Below are 20,157 nucleotides of genomic sequence, written 5' to 3' on the forward strand. Positions count from 1 at the left end.
GTAGGACAGCATGGAGATTGAAGACAAACATTCCTGCTTATGCTAATCAAATGTGAAATTCCACAGTGGAAACGACCAAAAGGAAGTTTTATGGTTATTCTCATTCCTTGAATTTATTTGTTCTTATATTTCTGATTATAATACATATATGTGCCATATTTATTATACTTACATGATGCAAATTACTTTTTTGTCCATACCAATGTAGGCTTATCGTGTTTCCACCTAAATCTCCAGTAAATCCAACATGAAGAGGCTGCAAAAATCAGTTTTAGTTTCTTCGTGAGCACACATTAGCAATTTTTTAAGAGTAAAAGAGACATTTAAATACCACAAAGATCACTGTGCAAAGAGCTTTCGTTCTTTAAGAAAGTTCAATTCATACAGTAATGTGCAGAACGTTTCAATTCCCTCAAACAAGTAGTATTGGAACAATCATAACACCTGATGGATGTCTCCTACAATGTGTGACAGAAAGAGTAATGCTTCAGTCAAATTATCTGCAAAATTAAGGAATATCTTTAAGTCAGCAAATTAGATGTCTTTGAAAAAACGTTCTTTTGATCAAAAGCTACCAATTCAACAGATTTAAAAAGGGGCATGGTGGACCTGCTAAACTATAATGTTTCCTTAAGAATGAACATACATTTTGAATCAGACGATTTTCCATATGTTGCAAGCTGAGCAGTAAAATTATTGATAGCCCCTGCAGCGCACATTCCTTTTTCTCCTTCTGTGTTGTGGCAATCCCCTGTTTTGAATACAGACATCAATAACAGTTGATATCAATGTCTAACGCTTGCATGCAATTTCATATTCTACACATGGATACAAATTCTTCTGAGCAAGGGTCTTGAATATGTGCCCAGAAGATGATGGCAAGTTTATGGTAAGCTTTAATATATGCTGAAAGAAAATTGATCAAAAAGATATGTTGTGACCCTTTACATCATTTGCAGCAGAATACTTATAGTTTTTAAGGCAAAAACAATGCATATCAAATGAACCAAAAAGTAGCAATATTATCTCAGTATTCTTTAGCAACAAGAAGCATATTATCTATCTCAGACCCAACAAATTGCTTCAAACAACTTAAGGTTGAATATATGCATTTGATTTTTTGCACATCAATTTCTAATTTGAGAAAAAAATTCACTTACTAGAATACTCATAGTTACACTTGAGATCTGGTGTATCAATGAAGTGCAACGGACTACTCCAGCGGTATTTAAATTTAACCTCATCAGCCCATGAGCAAACAGAAGCAAGATCGCCTTCAGCATAGTCTGGAAGCAGTTTCTGCACTGCATCTGCCGCTGCTTCATTTAGAAGGGACTGTGCTCAATTTTTAAAACACAAATCTGTCAAAACTCACCTTGTGAAATTCTCCATTAAAAAGAAGAAAACATAGCATCATGGAATATTAACTGATGGAAGGTATAAAGTGTCCTATTACTTTATCATAGGGTGAGGTTGTGGCATATTTTGCAAGGGGTGTGCGTGGATTGCTTCCATGACCAAGGTTATGTGGTGAACATTTGGTTCAGACAAGGTTTAGCTGGTTACACTGGATTGTAGTAAAGGTTTACTGAGGTCTCATTATAACTAATGTTTCCATCTCCTTGGGACTATGCTCTAGATTAGACAGAATAGAAATTGGAATGATGATCATAGCCCACTATGGTATTAATGAGCATAATTCATAGTCCCCAGGAGAAGGCCACTGTTCCAATTTCTAGTGCACCAAGAGTTCCATCAAAAACTAAAACAAGGAAATCAGAAAATTAATCCACCTTTAAAAGGAAGTGTCTATGTTCTCGTCTAGATGTACTTTTAGCATGCAATGAAAGAACATTGGGCTGGAAGCTAGCAACACTTTCTTAAACTTTGTTTGTAGAATGTTCCACACTCCAAATCTTAAGAGACATACAGTTCAACAGTGAAGGAACCCAACATGCAGATGGGAGGCCTTAAGTTTATCTTCTGGCCAGTTCATATAGAAATAACTTGGTACCAGTGATAAACTATGATCCCCAACAGATACGCATGTTGAAGCAGTTCGGAGGAGAAAGGATGGAATGGTATGACTGGAAGAACCCGCACTCAAACTACAATTGAATGAGTAGCTCACTGATTGAACACCTGACCATATAAATAAAAATTCCAAGATTCAAATTTCAATTGGTCTGTGAAAACTATCATGTCATTATAGCGAACCAAAGAGTTCCAAGCAAGTAGTTGTAGATTGTGGGAGCTAGCCAGCTAGGAATGTAGGTTGGGTGAACACTTTTCTGAAAATGGGCAAGTTTTAAAAAACAACGGATTTTCTGAGATGCTAGAGAAAAATCAGAGTGATTAACCGACACTAAATTTGTAATGTCCAAATTTTAAAAAACAATTGATTTTCTGAGATGCTGTAGAACATCTTGTGCTGAAATTAATTCAATTATGGAGCTCTGATCAGAATCTCCATTTTCTTATATGACTATTTCTAACTATCATCACACATGATTGAAATGTTGTGTGTAAAAATTAAGCTAGAAATGTTACCTTAACAGCCTGCACATTTACAGAAAAACTATACAAGCATGTACAATGTTACAATTGAACACTTATTAAAAGCTTCTTGAAAGCAATAATTCTGTGTTCCATTAATTTATATTGATGAGCAAGCATTGCTATATAATTTTAATTACTACAGTTGGCAGTTATCTCTTGGTTGAAGCTTGATAGTAAGATTTTTCAACTTTAGCTTGGCTTTAAAATCTCTGCTTAGTAATAGTAACAGTCTGCCGTTTTCTTAGATATATGAATCCAACCTTGTTTATTCAGAAATGGCTATCTACTTATCAAAACATTATATGGCATCATTGGCTAGATGTGCATAACTGAAGTTCTTGACTTTTCACCAATGAGGAGTGTTGTTAAATTCATTACAGTTGATGAAATAGTAAACACGGTCACCAATAGCCAACATGTTTTTACCTTCATAGATATATCTTAACTAAGGAGAGCATACACATAGGTTTTGGATCACATTGTATGATATTTTTTGCATAAAAAGTGTTTAGATCATATTTGTATGGATTTAAAATGTTTTGATGTAAAAACTATCACACCATCAAATCTAGAAGCAATTACAATCAAGGTATATTTTTAACTAAAGGGAATACACATAAACATGTCATCCTTTTTAGGTTACTAATACTCTTTTCCTATTTGGGTGTTGAAGGATTATGGTTGGAATTACATTCACATTGCTGATACTTGGAGCAATGTACAATGACCATTCAAGGATTACTTGTTCACTATGTTGCCACAATTTTTTATAGTATGGGGGAGTATTGTGTTTTGGACATCGAGCACTTATAACTAAATATTATGCTTATGTCACTGCACCTGTTATTACTGATTTGAACATGAGAAGCCTGCCCATGTCAGTCTGAAGGTGCAGTAATTACTGAGCCATTTTGGTTTTAACCAATTTTGTAAAAACCCATCGAAAAGGTGTTTCTTAATAGTAGGAAGATTGTACTCAATTGAATATCAAACATTCTAGAATGTCATGCAAGTTGCTTTAATGGGTAAACTCTCTAAAAAGTCATAATCACTGCTGACATATTATTTTTCTGCTATGTAGGGTGAAAACTTATGATCTTGTCTTCTCATTGTAAAGGTAGTGGATTAGTGACCAAGAAGAGATCTTGAAATGGGTAGACAATCATTATGTATGACATAAGCATGCTAGCATTCTGTGATCAAGGAAGGATTAATGCAAGAAGAAAAGAAATGGGAAGTAAATAAAGAAATGACTCATTCAAAGAGCGGACATTATAAAGGTTTGTACTCAAAGAGTGCTGATTGTGAACAGTTGTGACTATTTTCAAAGGGCAGAAATTTTTAAGTCCTGTACTCTTTCGAAGGGTGGTAATTGTAAAAGGTTGTGACTCTTTCAAAAGACAACAATTATGAAGAATTGATATAGTTCTGTGGACAAAAGATTGCAAATTTTGAGCCATATCATTGTTGAGTTCCTTTTCTTCAACAAAAAATAACACCAAGTCCAGCAAACAAAATGTCAAGGATTCACAAGAAGACCCTACAAAAACCAGCACTAGAACCAGAGCAAAAACTAAACTAAGGCCAGCACCAAACACAATAGAGACAAAAGACTAAATTGCTAAACCAAAAAAGACAAACCAGAAGAGAAACCAGCACCCAACATGAACCAAAAAACCAGTAGACACGAACCAGCACCACAACCACACCCCAACATAGAACCACTACTTGCTTCATTCCATGAGCTTCTTTAGGAAGGAAGGCTTCTTAGGACGGGAAGAAGCTGCATCCCCCGGGCCAGCCACCTACATAGTGACAATCTGAAGACCCTTCTCTTCACTGTGGATTTCCTCCCTCCTTTTTCTTTTTTGCTTCCTTTCCTCCAGTTCGCATTGAATCCCACCAATGGCCTTTCCACTCTATCCTGGCAGCTCTCTGTTGGGTAGCCAGCCTTTTGATTTGATTCCCAAGCTGAACCTAAGATTCCTTCATAGACACCAAGGCAATGAGGATATCATTCTTCACCTCCTCGAAAGGAACCATGGCACAAATTTCACAAATTTGCTCCTCTAACATTTTTCTAGTTGTGCAGTTTTTCCCCGAAATCTCTACCCACTTCCCACGTCGACTCATCCCTCTTACCTTTGGCCTAGTCCTCCGCCTTCCTTTTAGGATCTGCAAGAGCCTCCAATCTATTTATCTTTTTTCTCGTGATTTGCAGCTGATAGAGCAGACACTTGATTACAACTTTGAGTCTATTATGCAAAATGCACAGTTCATCTAACTTAAGGGCCAAGGCTTCGAGATCAATGCCTCCATTAGCTATTTTAGGAAGCAGGTTAGGAGAAGAAGACCGAGCGATATGAGGATCCTTAGGGTAACTCAGCTGAGTCTTTGGGCAAGGAGAGAAAATTAAGGTTGGAGGCGTGTTGGGTATAGAATAAGGGGTGGAGTTATCTGGACTAGGAAGAGCCCAAGACCAAATTTTAGATGATTTGGTACTCTGTAGACCAGGAAGAGCCACCGACCAAATAATCTAAAATTTCCATCATGCCCTTTTGTTGCTCCTACTGAGTGGCATTCCTATGCTTGTGTTTACGATATGAATTAACCCTTGTACTCGAAACAAAGGGCACATTTTGGGGGGCTTGGGAAGCCTGAAACTGCTTAGCCAAGGAAGATATAGGGATAAAGACCAAACTATTGAGATCAATGGATAGAGTAGGGGTAGGACCATCTTGAGTGATTAAAACACAGTGAAATTCATAAAGCCTGAAATGTATGCTTTGATGAAGAGGGGCCCCACTATAGCAACCCTTTTTCTAGGGCCTTAGCTAACAACTAGCATATCATCGAAATACAATTACTACTTTATATTCATGAGCATGAGAAGGCAATTATTATATATGTTCATATGAAAGAGATTAGCAGGGTTTAATTTGTTGAACTGAAATATCATAACTGACAATCGAAGGAGTGTTCAATCAAAAATATGTTGAATATAACTATCAAGGCCCTTTTTTGCTAATAAAGATTTGTACCTTTTATTATCACATGAAGACAGTTTTACAACAAGTTTACATATTCAAATAGAAAAGAACCGAGGGCTATAATAGAATAATTGAAAAGAAATAACCGTTTAAACGATATCAACTGTTTATCATATATTCAACTTGAAATTTCAAAATAATAATAAAATAACTATTACCAGAAGATATTTGAATGCGGATTATATCTCTATCTTGTGCAAGCCTTGGCATCTAGTGGAGAGGAAAAGCATTGTCAGGGGCTTAACCTCCCAACCACAGACCCTTAAGTATCCCCACACAATTTCAACTGAGAAAGACCCTCCTTACCCGAAAATAGACATGGGACACCCTGTCCAGCCATTGAGCACCTTGGTATAGAGTATCAACCCACCAGTTGACTAGACAACAAGATCTATACATTGGACTACCATGACCTAACTTAGTTAAAACTCTCTTTTTTTTGTTACTGATTGTTCTATCGTTTATCATGCAAGGATATTCCATAGTTTCAGTGGCTATCAATTCACACCATTCATCTCGACCATGCTGGTCTTCTTGGATGAATTTTTGGGGTGAAGTTCTAAACATTATTTTACCATAGCCATTTACATTTACTAAAACTGGCTTGAGGCTTAACAAAAGGATTCATGCTACTTGCTTCTTAATTACTGATCCTCCTTGAGAGTGTTGCCCTTATCTCAAAGACATATGAAGGGATGTCCATGTATAAGTTGGCACTGGGATGGAATCCTTCTAAAACACAGTTTTGTTATAAAATCTATATTATGATATGATTTAATACTTCAGATATGAGATTAGCGTTCTGTTTTGAAAATAGTATTCCTTTATGTTCTCCATGATCTGTTATGGCTTCAACATTCTGATATACAATCGATATTTTTCTATGAATTAGTAGTCTGATATGATTATGAAATCAAAATTTAAGTATAACCTGCTCATTCGGACTATAACTTGATCTTCAAGGCTTATACTAATGCACTACCATCATGAAAAATAAAGACACGTCTTTCAGATTTATGACTTTCCTTTCTTTCTTCCAAATTCAAAAAGACACTCTCTTATTCAAATGGAAGAACATATTTAAAAAAGGTCGCATAACATGGCAATGGATTCCGCCTCTTTGCTTGCAATCAATATCTTGCACTTGCGGACTTGAACGATTTCTGAGCAATAGAGGTTCACAGCACTTTGCAATCAATAAAAACACTTTTATAGCAGTGGTCTTGCACAATGATTCTATGGTACGATTAGCAAAATCCACAGAGTTGTCATGGCTAAAAATGGTTGCAAATACAGAGCTAATGAATTGAGAAATGATGGCAAAAACAGGGCTATTGTGGTTGAGAAAGATGGCAATTCAGAGATCTTCGAACGCTTGGTAACTCTATAGTATCGAGTGCCTATATTCTCTCCATATAAGTTTCTTCATGCATGGTTAATAAAGAACGAGAGAAGGGTAACAGCGAAGAGTTACAAGAAATCAAGAACCATTGGTACATGTGGCACACATCCAAAATTAAAGGTCATCGAATTTTCATAATGGCTGATAAAATAATTAGCAAGGTGGCCACTCAAGGCAAATAAATAAGACTTTGGCCAAGGATGAAAGAAATAATAATATTGTCTTAATATATAACATCATGGTATCTATAATTACATACATATGTATGTATCTATATACATGTGTATGTGTAAACCCCAAACATATATTTCTTACATATACGTCAAATATCAAGTATGTGTATTCATTCTTATATATATATATATATATCATTGGGTTACGTATATACACGTACATGTATGTACGTGTATAGATATTTAGGTATCATGGTGTTGATATGTTAGGACATGCTTTAAACACTAGGAGGCTCCAACCAAATAACACAACCAAAAAGGTACCAACTTGTTTAAGTTATGCTTAGTGATTTCTTTAATTACTAAGTGATATAAAATCTAACTGATCAGCGCATGTTCTTCCAATGTACACTTTTGCTTGCCTAGTCGTCTACCCTTAGCCGTGGTGGTTTAGGACTCACATCTATTTATTGAGTGATATGTGGTGCCCCTATGCCCAATTCCTTTCTGGCTAAGTTACCGTATTCGTTCCAAATCCCTAAAATTCGACATTCGGTTCGAGAAAATTCGTATGCGGGTCAAAATCGTTACAAATTCTAGATTTAACTCACAAATTCCTTGTGGATTTGAGTTTTCGAACCCTAGTCAACTTTAGACAAATTCCGATCGAATTTGGAAACAAAAAAGGGACTCGAGAGGAATGTTGTCGACTTCAGAGCGAATTTGGAAAACGCCAAGATAATATTGACTTGTCAACATTTTAATAAAGTTTTTTTTGCTTTGTTTTGACCTTGCCTTCATTTTAATAGTTATATCATTTTGCGGCCGTTGTTCTAGCTTTGTTTTAATCATTATAACTTCTGGGCTTCGTTTGCGCTTGTGCGACTATGCTAGGGATCGTTTTGGCTGGAGCGATTGTAGCTCTCTTTTTGTGAGAACCAGAGGCTGATGTGATTGTTTCTCTCTGCTTGTGGGAGATTCTACTTGCGGGAGGCTTTGATTTTGTCTCTTATTTTGGAGGGCATTGTTCAAACACCAGCAGGAGGACTGTGTCTTGCCCAGTAATTGCATTCAAACACCATTTGGGAGGCTATTTGACCACCAACATTCAAATACCAATCCTCTTTGAGGTATTTTTGTTAGTTTTTTAATAGTTTTTAGGTTTTTATAATGTAGTTATGTTAGTTTTTAAATTATTTTTAAATTTATTTCTATTAAACTATTAGTATTTAATATTTCACAATTGAAACAAAAACAAATTAAATTTTAATTTGTGATTATTAATCAAAGATGCGTTTTGATCTGGTGTGTATGACTGAAATAAGTCTGAAAGTTTGTTTGTTTTGGTTTATTTTCTTAAATCTTTTTCATTGTTGTAACTTGTTTTGTTTGTTTGTAGATTCTATCATGGCTGCAAGTGCTTCTGTAGCCAATAAGCCCCACTTCAAAATCAACAGATGTTCCCCAATCTAGAAATTTGTGCAAATGATTCAACCAATGCCAAGTGGAGGAGGTTATGTGTGGATTTGTAGCCACTGCAAAGAAGAATTTAGTAGCTCTTATAGTAGAGTAAAAGCACATTTGTACTTTATTCCTCAAAAAGGCATCAAATTTTGTATTGGTAAGCCACAAGTAACTAGAATGCTACCAAAAAACTTCCTTCCAAATTACATCGTAAACAAATACATTCAAGAACAAAAGCAAGCAGAGGAAGCTGCTGGGAGGGCAAATTCTTCACTTATGTTGGAAAGTGGTAGGCCTCTAAAGAAAGGAAAAACATCATCTATGTCTTCAACTGCCACTCTTAGCGAGCCACTTGCAGAGGGCCAACTGTTCTTGCATCCTCCTCAACAGTGGGTTGTAAGTAAGACAGCAGCGGGACTTTTGGAATCATCATTCCAAAATGAAGCTAGAGACATTGTTGATCAAGCCATAGCCAAATGCATTTATGCAAATGGATTGTCATTTAATGTTATTCACTCATCATATTGGCAATACATGATGAGAGTAGTTAATGAGGCTCCAACCGAGTTCATTGGCCCTGGTTATAAGAAGATACACACCACTTTATTAGATGATGAAGTGGCTCGTGTAGAGAATGCCATGTTGCCCATCAAGCATTCATGAGTCGAAATAGGTGTGACAATAGTATTAGATGGATGGAAAGATGCAAGGAACTGTCCTTTAGTGAATGTTATTGCAGTGTCTACAAGAGGTGCAATGTTTCTGAAAGTTGTGGATTGTGAACAAGAGGTAAATGATGGTCCTTTCATTGCAAACATTGTCATCCAAGCTATTGAGCAAGTTGGCGCTCAAAATGTTGTTCAAGTGATAACCGACAATACGAAGAATTGTAGGCTTGTCGGCTTATTGGTTAAGGGGTGGTATGAGCACATTTTTTGGACACCTTGTGTTGTGCACTCACTTAACCTAATGCTGAAAAATTGGCACTAAGGTTGAGTGGATAAAAAAGATGTATGAAGAGGCACAAGAGGTCCAAATATTTGTCACGAATCACCATATGACACAAGCCATATTTAGACAATTCTCGAAATTGGAGCTCTTGAAGGTAAGTTGAATTGTTTAAAATTTAAACATGTTTTAGAATTCTAATTGCTTTAGTAAACTTTTTATGTTTTCAGAATTTTAATCCATTATTGTTTTGATTTTAAAATAGGTTGTTGTGACATGCTTTGCCTCCAACACTATTGTGTTGAGGCGCCTTGTCAAGGTTAAAGACGCATTGACTAGAATGGTAACTAGTGCTAATTGGAGCGTATGGAGGCAATCTAATTGTGCCAAGGCAGATGCCATAAGGGGATTGATACTAGATGAACCTTGGTGGGATAGTGCCGAGTACCTTTTGAAGATCACTGAGCTTGTATTGATCATGGTCCGATACACTAACATGGATAGGCCTTGCTAAGATGAGGTATATGACTCCATGATTAAGGACATTAGAAATATAATAAATGAGAAAGAGCAAGGTCCTGAAAAAATGTTCTTCAAGGAGCTACAACTAATCATGATAGAGAGATGGAACAAAATGACTACCCCTTTTGCATCTACTTGCCTTTACATTGAGCCCCAAGTTCTATAGCCAATCAGTCCTCAAGGGGAGTACTACTAGAGTTGCTCCATATAGAGATCTTGAAGTTGCTCAAGGGTACAAGGCAGCCCTTCAAAGACTCTTTCCTGATCATCTACGACTTGTAGTGAGGTCTAAATTTATGAGTTTCGGGAGCACCGATGATTGTGGTCTTGATGCTCTTGAAGACAAGAACAATGTTGATACTCATAAATGGTAGTACTTCCACGGCCAAAGATACCAACCCTTGCAATCCATTGCCATCAAAATTTTATCACAAGTAAGCTCCTTAATCTTAAGATTTCTTGTAGGTAAATTTTTAAAACTCTAATTTCTAGTCTCTTGTTGCTAAATTTGCAAATCTTGATAGGTTGTTAGTTCATCATCATTTGAGAGGAATTGGAGCACATACTCCTTCATCCACTCAATAAAATGCAACCGACTAAATTCCAAGAAAGTAGATAACTCGGTGTTTGTGCATTCAAACTTGAGGCTCACAACACACAAAGGGAATACCTACAAAAAGGGGGAGGCAAAACAATGGGATGTCGACCCAAAGGCTGTGGAGTTGGAAGTCCACTTTGATGCACTTGTGATTGAAGATGGTGATCCTGAGATACATAGTACCGATGGAGCTGATCTTAAGGCTATGGCTGAGACTATGGTTAAGACTGTTGATGATAGTGGTACTAATTGTGCTTCTAATCAACAACTGCCTAATGTTGATGAATTCTTTGATGATTTTTGACGATACATTGATATTGATCACATATGAGTCTTTGACTGATTACTGATTACTGATTCAATGATTAGCAATGTTGACATTGCTGTTTTAAAGTTGTTGAATTGAAACATTCATATGGTGGTATATTTTGACATTTTGTCATGCCATTCGAACAAAATCATTAATATATGTGGTGGTGTAATTTGCTAAATTGCTTTAGATTAGCATCATGGTGTATGAACTTGTTTGCTGCAATATATTTCTTTTTCTTTCTTTTTTTTATTAAAAAAAGACATGTACGAACGAACCCAAAACAAACCCGAACCTAGCCCAAAAAAATTTGATCAAATTTTGAACTCGAATGTCAAACCCACATCCGAACCATAATCCAAACCGGCAACTTAGCTCTTTGGCAATGCTTCCCCACCTTCAACGTGCTCCTACATGAAAGAAAAATTGTCTACGATAATATTATATTCCTCAATGTAATCACAATTTCTATAGCGCGCTATTATTCATAAACCATCATAGCAACTAACCACCACTTCACTTTTTATGAATTTATGACGAATAACCAACTTTCCAAGATTTCAAGATAACATTATAATAACATCATAATGACTAACAATCGTGTTCATTTCATATGAAAATTATAATGATTAACCACCTTACCTTTTCATATGATCATAACTAATTTTACCTGTCAACTGACTTCACATGAAACCTCAATGGCTATATGAACATTTTCAAATTGACCCAAAATTTGGGATGGAACACTCACCCTTAACCTTAGCTTTACCAATAGAAAGCTATGGAGAGGAACAAATCCAGTAATGGAAATAGACCTTCACATCCCTTCTAAAATAATTATGGGAAAAAGATGGGAATGGTAGCGCTTGCTCCTCCCTTCCAAAGTGACAAACTTGATGAGAATTTTGGCCACCACTTTCCACTCACTCTGCAACTAGTCTTGATTGAAATCACTTTGGAATTTTCTCCCCAAGGTCCAAGAACAACCAAAAATCTTCTTTGAATGGCACTTTGGTTTTCCTGGGGATTTTAGAACATTTTCAAATTGACCCAAAATTTGGGATGGAACACCAACCCTTAACCTTAGCTTTACCAATAGAAAGCTATGGAGAGGAACAAATCCAATAAGGGAAACAGACCTTCACATCCCTTCTAAAATAATTATGGGAAAAAGATGGGAATGGTAGCGCTTGCTCCTCCCTTCCAAAGTGACAAACTTGATGAGAATTTTGGCCACCACTTTCCACTCACTCTGCAACTAGTCTTGATTGAAATCACTTTGCAACTTTGGAATTTTCTCCCCAAGGTCCAAGAACAACCAAAAATCTTCTTTGAATGGCACTTTGGTTTTCCTAGGGATTTTAGAACCCTCCATACTCAACTCACCGACAACAGAAATAGATTCTGACGTCACCAAGAAATAAGCACCACCAATGGTAACCTTACCATCCTCCCAGGATTCAACAATTTTTTGAGTTAACTCCGGGTTGAATCCCTTCATTACTTCCACATAAGTCACCATTTTCGCTTTTTCAATGATCTAACAAACCTTAGAGTTACTCTTAAACTCCTCACACTTGTTAGGCTCAATTTGATACAATTCTACTCCCATGGTTACCCACAAAATACCTTTCTTAGAATATGCAAAGGCAAAGACCCAAAAATCACAATGCATAGATAACCTAGGCAACTCCAAGTTGTATTCAAGAAGGCACCACCGTAGATTTAGAAAGGAAAATTCACAGATGGAAATGTGAAAAAAGCCAAGAAATAATATAAAAAGAGCTACCTTAGACTATCATTGATTACATTGTAATTATTGAGCGAGATGGCAATATCTTGCAATATCGTTGCACAAGCCTCCCTGGGAATTGAAAGCATGTATCCCCAGATTTTGAAGTACTTACTGTACTTCACCAAAGATGCCAGCCTATCCATGATATTGTTATCCTCCTGGTAGATGTACCGGTAGATAACCTCATTCGCCATGTCAAGTAACTACATAGTCTTGCTGATGTCTTTTTCATGTCAGCCCACACCAGCTTTTTGATTTAAGATATTTATTACATTGAGAGTATCGCCTTCCACAATGATTTGCTTGACAACCTTTTTCAAGCACAATTTTAACACCATGAAAGAGAGCTAACATTTATGCCATATACGTCACCTGGATGCCCATGTTAACTGCATACACAGCGAACACAAAGCCTCTAAAGTCCCTAATGCAGCCACCCTCTCCTGTCCGACCCAAGTTTATTGTTGAGTTTCTATTACATGGTGCATTTCCATCAACAAAGTCGTTCTCTTGCACCTACAAATGTTTCTTTTACGCCTGCACATATACTTGTTACTTTGACCACAAAGCACTTGCACTATCCATTATTTCAAGAAAGGGCATAATCTGACTCAGAGCACACCTTGTATGCTTCAAAGCATGGCCTTTCTAGAAACATCGGAAATCTAGCAACATGGTAATATGCTGAAAATTACAAGATACAATCTATGCTTTAGAAAGACATATTGTCCCAAAGGACAACATTCTTGCTTGCAATGATGTTTCTAGTTGTTTGAAACTTAGGTTGAACACGCTGAATTGAATGTTTCTCTATAATAACAATATTTGACTCTTTTCAATTTTATTTTAACAGTCATTTTACTATAGACCACAATGGATAACAAGAAACAGCTAATCTTATTGTATCCTCTATTTTTGAGAACTCGATTGTAAGAAATGATTTATCATGCAAAATATGCAACTTTTGACCATCATCACTACAAGGTTCGCATGGTGAAAGTTGCATATTTTGCATGATAAATTGTTTTTTACCTATTTAGAAATTAGGATCTCAGAAGTAGAAGATACAGTAAGATTATTTGTCGCCTTTTCATCCATTCTAACCTATAGTAAAATGAATGATTAAATAAAATTGGAAGGAATCAAATGCTTGAATCAAGTTTTTACAAAGGAATATTGGTTCACATTGTTCAACCTAAACTTCAAACAATCAAAAACATCCTTGCAAGTGAGGATGTTGTCCTTGGGACAATATGTCTTCTAGAAGCATACATTGAATCTTATAATTTCTCATCTTGCTGGATTTCCATTGTTTCAAGAAAGGGCAAGCATTAAAGCATAAAGGGTGTGATCTAAGTCAAGCATGCCCTTTCTTGAAAAGAATGGAGAGTGCAAGTTCTTTATGGATAAAGCAACAAGTATATATGCATGCATATTGCCACAATTTAGACTGAAAAAAAAAAACTTGTCACCATTATTTTATGAATTTTAAAAGCCGGTGCAAGAAATGAATGAGTGGAGGAAAGTTGAGGTGGTTACTACAGTAGGTGTACCCCTTGAAGTGCATTGCTTCCGAAGAAAGAAACATTTGTAGGTGCAAGAGAATGACTTTATTGTTTGAAAGGAACTTTGTAACAGAAACTCAGCAATGACATAACTCAAAAGTCGTAGTCTTTTTTCCACCGAACTACATCTTGATTTAGAATCCTTCTTAATTCTTGTCCTTCAAAAGGGTCACACCTTTTATAATTAGCACCCTTTGAAAGAGTACAGACCTTGAGAATTTTTGCCCTTTGAAAGTGTCACAACTATTCACAATAACTACTCTTTGACTATAACCTTTTATACCTCTTGCCCTTTGAAAGAGTCACTTCCTTATCTACTTCTTATTTCTTTCTTCTTGCATTAATCCTCCATTGATTCACAAGATGCCAGCACACTTATGTCATACATAATGATTGTCTACTCAATTTCAATATCTCTTCTTGGTCACTAAGCCACTACTTATACACTGAGAAGACAAGATGATATATTTTCACCCTATTTAACAAGTCTTAATTAGTAAACAGTGATTTTGATTTTTTAGAGAGTTTATCCATTATGTCAACTTGCATGACATTATAGAATGTTTGATATTCAATTGAGTAGAATTTCCCCACTATTAACAAAATCCTTTTCAACGGATTTTTACAAAATTGGTTAAAACAAAAATGGCTCAGTGATTACTGTGCCCTCTGTCTGCCGTGGACACGCCTCTCATGTTTATATCATTAATGATGGGTGCAATGGCAGAAATATAATATACAGTTATAAGTGCTCCACGCACAAAACACAATACTCCCCCATATTATAAAAAACTTGTGGCGACATAATGAACAAGCAGTCCTTGACCGGCCATGTATCAGCAATGTGAATGCAATTCCAACCATAATTCTTCAACACCCAAATAGGAAAAGAATGAGTAACCTAAACATATATTTTCTTTAGTAACAAATATATCTTGATTATAATTGATTTCATGGTGTGATAGTTTTTACATCAAAACACTTAAATTCATACAATATGATCCACAACATTTTTTATGCAAAAACTATCGTACAATTTGATCCAAAACCCATGCCTATGCTCTTTTTAGTAAAGATATATCTATCAAAGAAAAAACATATTTTCTACTGGTGGCTGGATGTTAACCTAACTTTTTGATTTCTCATCAATTATATTGTTTACACTTTGTTTACGACTCTAATGTATTTAACAACACTCCTCATTGATGAGAAGCCAGAATTTAGTTATCATGATGGCTGGATAGCCATTTCTGAATAAACAAGGTTAAATTGATATATCCAAGAAAACTGCAGATTATTACTATTATAAAACAGAGGTTTTATAGCCAAGCAAAAGTTTGATGAATCTTAATATCAAGCTTCAAACCAAGACTTAACTGCCAGCTACAGTAATTAAAATCATATAGTAATGCCTGATCATGAGCAATCTGAATTGATGGCTACCAAGAGGGTTTAATAAGTGTTCAATTGTAACACTACACATGCTTGTATTGTTTGACTCTTATTGCGCAAGATGTTGAAGGTAGCAGTTCTAGCCTAAATATTTACATACAACATTTCGGTCATGTATAATGATGGTTAATAATAGTCATTCATATGAGAAAATGGAGATTCTGATCAGAGCTCCCTAGTTGAATTCAGTTCAGCATGAGATGTTCCCCAGCATCTCAGAAAATCCATTGTTTATTTAAATTTGGACATCAAAAATCTAGTGTCGGTTAAGCGCTCTGATTCTTCCTCGGCATCTCAGAAAATTCATTGTTTTCTATAACTTGTGCATTTCCAGCAAAGCTTGATTTAAGGCAATTACTTTAGAAATACAGAGGAAAACGAATCAAACGAAAATGAAGAGCATACATCTAACCACCTCTAAACATTAGAGATAGAGGTTCTATAAATTATGTGAGGCATTTGATTAGCCAATGGAGGGGAGCTTAACCACTGTTTAAGGGATGAGCCTTCACTATAGTTTCCTTGCAGGAACTAAAATGGGACTATTAGCTTAGTGGTCGAGTAACTTGGGGAGCTCTTGCGTTAGATTTTTAACTGGCCCATAGAACACATCGCATCAAAGATAGACATGTAGTTATGAACAACGGTTCAAATCCTAATGGTCCAGAAAAAGTAAATACATATCAAATCCAACATGCAAACAAAATATCCTATGTTAAGCTCTGGTGGGCACATTGAAAGTATCAGAGTGAAATCAAAACAAAAGAATGATCTTAAACGAAAACTAAAAATCCCAAATAAAAAAGTGTGATAAGGAAGGAATGGCAACTTAATTGTAGAGCATTGAAGCCACTATAATAGCTCCAAAGTTCAATTCTTGACTAGTCTTGAGTAGCTCAGAGTAGATAACCATAGCGAACATCCCATACAAATGCGAGGTCCTAAACTAGAGCCCTGATAGAGTTGGAGAAAATAACATTGTATTACTAGAGTTTGAGAATGATAGCCGCTATCCCATCCAAATGGGAGGTCCTACGTTAGAGTTATGACTGATCCGCAGAAAATAAAAAGTTATAATTACACAGAAAATGACTTAGTATTAGAGAATCATAGCAAATTTCCCGTCCAAATGGGAGGTCCTACAGTAGATTTCTATGATAACATAAATACAAAACACAGATGGACTTTAATGAGAAGAAAAAACGTGACATCCTATGATACCATCTTGTTTCCTATCACTTACAAACAAAAAAAAAACTTCACCAGAAAATTGTTGGATTTTCTTGTGATCGGTCCATACGGTTGACGTTTTGTATACGGCGCTTTCTTGTAATGCAAGTTGCTAATAATATCCCAATGTTTTGGTCAAGGTCCAAGCATCTCTAAACAATTACCTAAATTGAGTCCAGAAAAATTGATCTAACACTAAACTTTTGGTACAATCACTCAAATAAGGTCTGCTAATATGTCAAGTTTAAACTAAATCACATTTCTTGTCAAGTATTTATATAAATGAATTTTAAATTGTGTTTTTTTTTTTTAAAGATTTTTTAAAGGTTTACTATTAGAGTCCTTGCTCTTACCTTAATCTAAAAAGTGGCTTATAAAATTTAAGATAAGCTAATAGACTTTGCAATGTTTAGGCAGTTAAATGTGCATGCTTTACCAACATCAACCATCATGACAAGAAATTATAATGAATGGTTAGGTATAGCATTTGTCGAAGATTTTATAAATTGGGTAGCAAATTAAATAGGTTTATTCTCAAAGAAAATTTCTCAGTTGAGTGCACTTGAATTGGAGTAGCACTGAGATGACTGACCTCTTAGAAAGTTCAATGTTTATCCTATGTGTGCATCATCTAGATGTAACCAGGGCTAAGTGTTCCATTCATTCTTATGAAAGAGGAGTTCTTTGTCAACTGTACTCATAAGACTTTGATCAATAAACTTTCTCCAAAACTACCCAACTGAATTCTAATACCAATATCTCAATTAACTACCATGAACTGCCAACTTGAATTCATTTTAGCCTCAACCATTGGATAAAATAAAGTACATAGACCCTAGCATCTAAGAATGTTTGGATATTACCAAAAGTACTAAATTCTACTAACATGCAGTCAAAAAGCAATGTTGAGCGAAGAAGCCTACCTGGGCAATCTTGCAAACAGCGGAATGGCCCTCCTTACCCCAAGATTGTGCCGGTGAGAAAAAGAAAGCCAAAGACATTACTGAAATCCAAAGCAGAGCACAGCCATACTTCCCCATTTTCTCTGTCAATAAACAAACAGATGAATGCCCATTTCATATGGCATTGTTTCCGTTAAATAATCCTTAGAATAATTAGATAGCTTTGCGTAAGCTAGTGGGAACATATCAAAGGTATTCGTGAGTACAGAGAAGAGCATATTATTATTCCCCATCGCCACCTTGCTTTCAGCTGAAAAGGAGCTCGTTGGCTTAGATAGTGTGAACAGCTAGTTTATGGCTATGGGCGTTTTAATGAATTTCAGCTAAAATTTGGCGGGACATATATTTCAATTGTTCTGACAACAAATATGCGCAACTTTATCTTTCTCCTTAATCCGCGGACAGTGATAGATACATGTTCTCATTGATTCATTGATCGTTTTTATCTGAACACGCAATTATCGTGTAGCATATTCTTCTTGCTATTATTTTTATGCTTTGCTTGTTTCATGCGTTCGTTTTTTCAGTATTTAAATAATTTTTAATTTTGAACTGATTAAAAAGAATTCCAGCTTTGAGAGAAGATCCTTTTCATAGGTGTGAATATAAATTTATGGAAGTCTTAAGAATACAGCCCATTCTTTGTTTCACAAAATCCTGTCACGTCAAAATTTGATTACTTGGGAAATGTCAATATCCATACTTCACATCCCTCTGCGCAGTACTCAAGGGGAACGTTGATTACTTGGGGAATGTCGATATCCGTACTTCACATCCCTCTGCGCAGTACTCAAGGGGAACGTTTGGAACCTTTTTGAATAGGTTAAAAGTTGTATACTATGATATCAAAATATGGCACGATCACCGGGTGGGGTTTCAATATATCTTCGTGTGATCACATTGTGATTGGAAAGTTTCTGGAGATTCAGGCTTTTTCTGATTTATTATTATTATTTTATTATCTTATTTGATTGATATTTGCTATGTTTAATTTAATTTTTTTGGGGAAACATTATATTCATAATTAATAATTATTGGTTTAAATAATTTCGGGAGTAAAGATTCAGAAAAGATAAACTCCGGTCACTACCTCATACAAAAAAAGATTCAAAAGAAGAAATATTGCATCAAAAGAGAGAGTATCTATCAACACTAATGAATCTTGTCTTAGAGATTTCTAAATCGAGAATATAGTGATTACAAAGAGCCCAAAACTTGTATGAATACAATTCATTGTTTGGTGCTAGAGACAAAACCAAGAGCATGGCCAAAAACTGTCATAACGATTACCATCATTGATCTACATCCAAAACTCCAACTGAGACCATGATATTAGAAAGCCATCTGATGCAAGTGCAATCCAAGACCCTAACCTACATACAATATCTCAAAAGAACAAGTGAGATCCATAAAAGAAAAAACATGCAAAATCATAAAGAAACCCTGATTTACTATCAAATAAAATATGAGAAGGACTTTACCTTATTCTAAACATATTCTTTTGTCACAATATTAACCGAGTTGGGGAGATCGAAGAGGTTAAGTGGGGAAAGTAAAGAGTTAATATAAACCCCATTAGTACCCAAATTAGCTAGACAATCAACAAAAAGATTGCCTTCTCTATAAGTATGCATGATGTAACATTCAGAGATTAAATCAAGAAGAGACCATACTTGATGTGATATATACTATATGGACTAATTATATACATGACGTTTAATACATGCATTAATAATAATGGATGAGTCTCCTTCAACATGTAACTTAGATATGGAAAGTGATTTTGCAAGTTCCAAACCAAAAATAAAGGCTAAGGCCTCAGCTTTGTTATTAGTATATTGGGGGAGAGAAGATGATTTTGTTGCAATCGCACGACCTTTAAAATCTCTAATGACTATGCCATAGCCAAAGTTGCCTAGATTTCCTCTAGAGGCCCCATCAAAATTGAGTTTGAAATAACCTTCACTTGGAGGAATCCACTTGGTTTATGCTCAAATAAGAGGAATCTTGGATGGACACAATGGAGTAAGAAGATGAGGAAAAAGTAAAGCCTTCAACCGATGAATAACATAGCCATCTCAAGGAGAAAAAACATTTTTACCCTTATATTTACTTACTGAAGCATTA

General features: G+C 35.7%; 1 protein-coding gene across 1 annotated transcript in view; it reads right to left on the reverse strand.

Moving 5' to 3' along the window:
* The window catches only part of LOC149545446 (endonuclease 4-like), a 32,407-nt gene extending 14,103 nt beyond the window's left edge, over positions 1-18,304 (reverse strand). Inside the window, exons 1-5 of the mRNA XM_089790654.1 lie at positions 17,992-18,304; positions 1,161-1,335; positions 647-751; positions 445-500; positions 173-256 (exon numbers count right to left, since the gene is read on the reverse strand). Coding sequence (XP_089646780.1) covers positions 173-256; positions 445-500; positions 647-751; positions 1,161-1,335; positions 17,992-18,108 — 537 coding nt within the window. The 5' untranslated portion in view covers positions 18,109-18,304. The remainder of the gene's footprint in view (positions 1-172; positions 257-444; positions 501-646; positions 752-1,160; positions 1,336-17,991) is intronic.
* Positions 18,305-20,157: the final 1,853 nt, after the last annotated feature.

Source organism: Cupressus sempervirens, chromosome 7 (genome assembly GCF_028749045.1).
Source record: "Cupressus sempervirens isolate cs-2001-9-10 chromosome 7, ASM2874904v1, whole genome shotgun sequence".
In the NCBI taxonomy this organism is placed as follows: domain Eukaryota; kingdom Viridiplantae; phylum Streptophyta; class Pinopsida; order Cupressales; family Cupressaceae; genus Cupressus; species Cupressus sempervirens.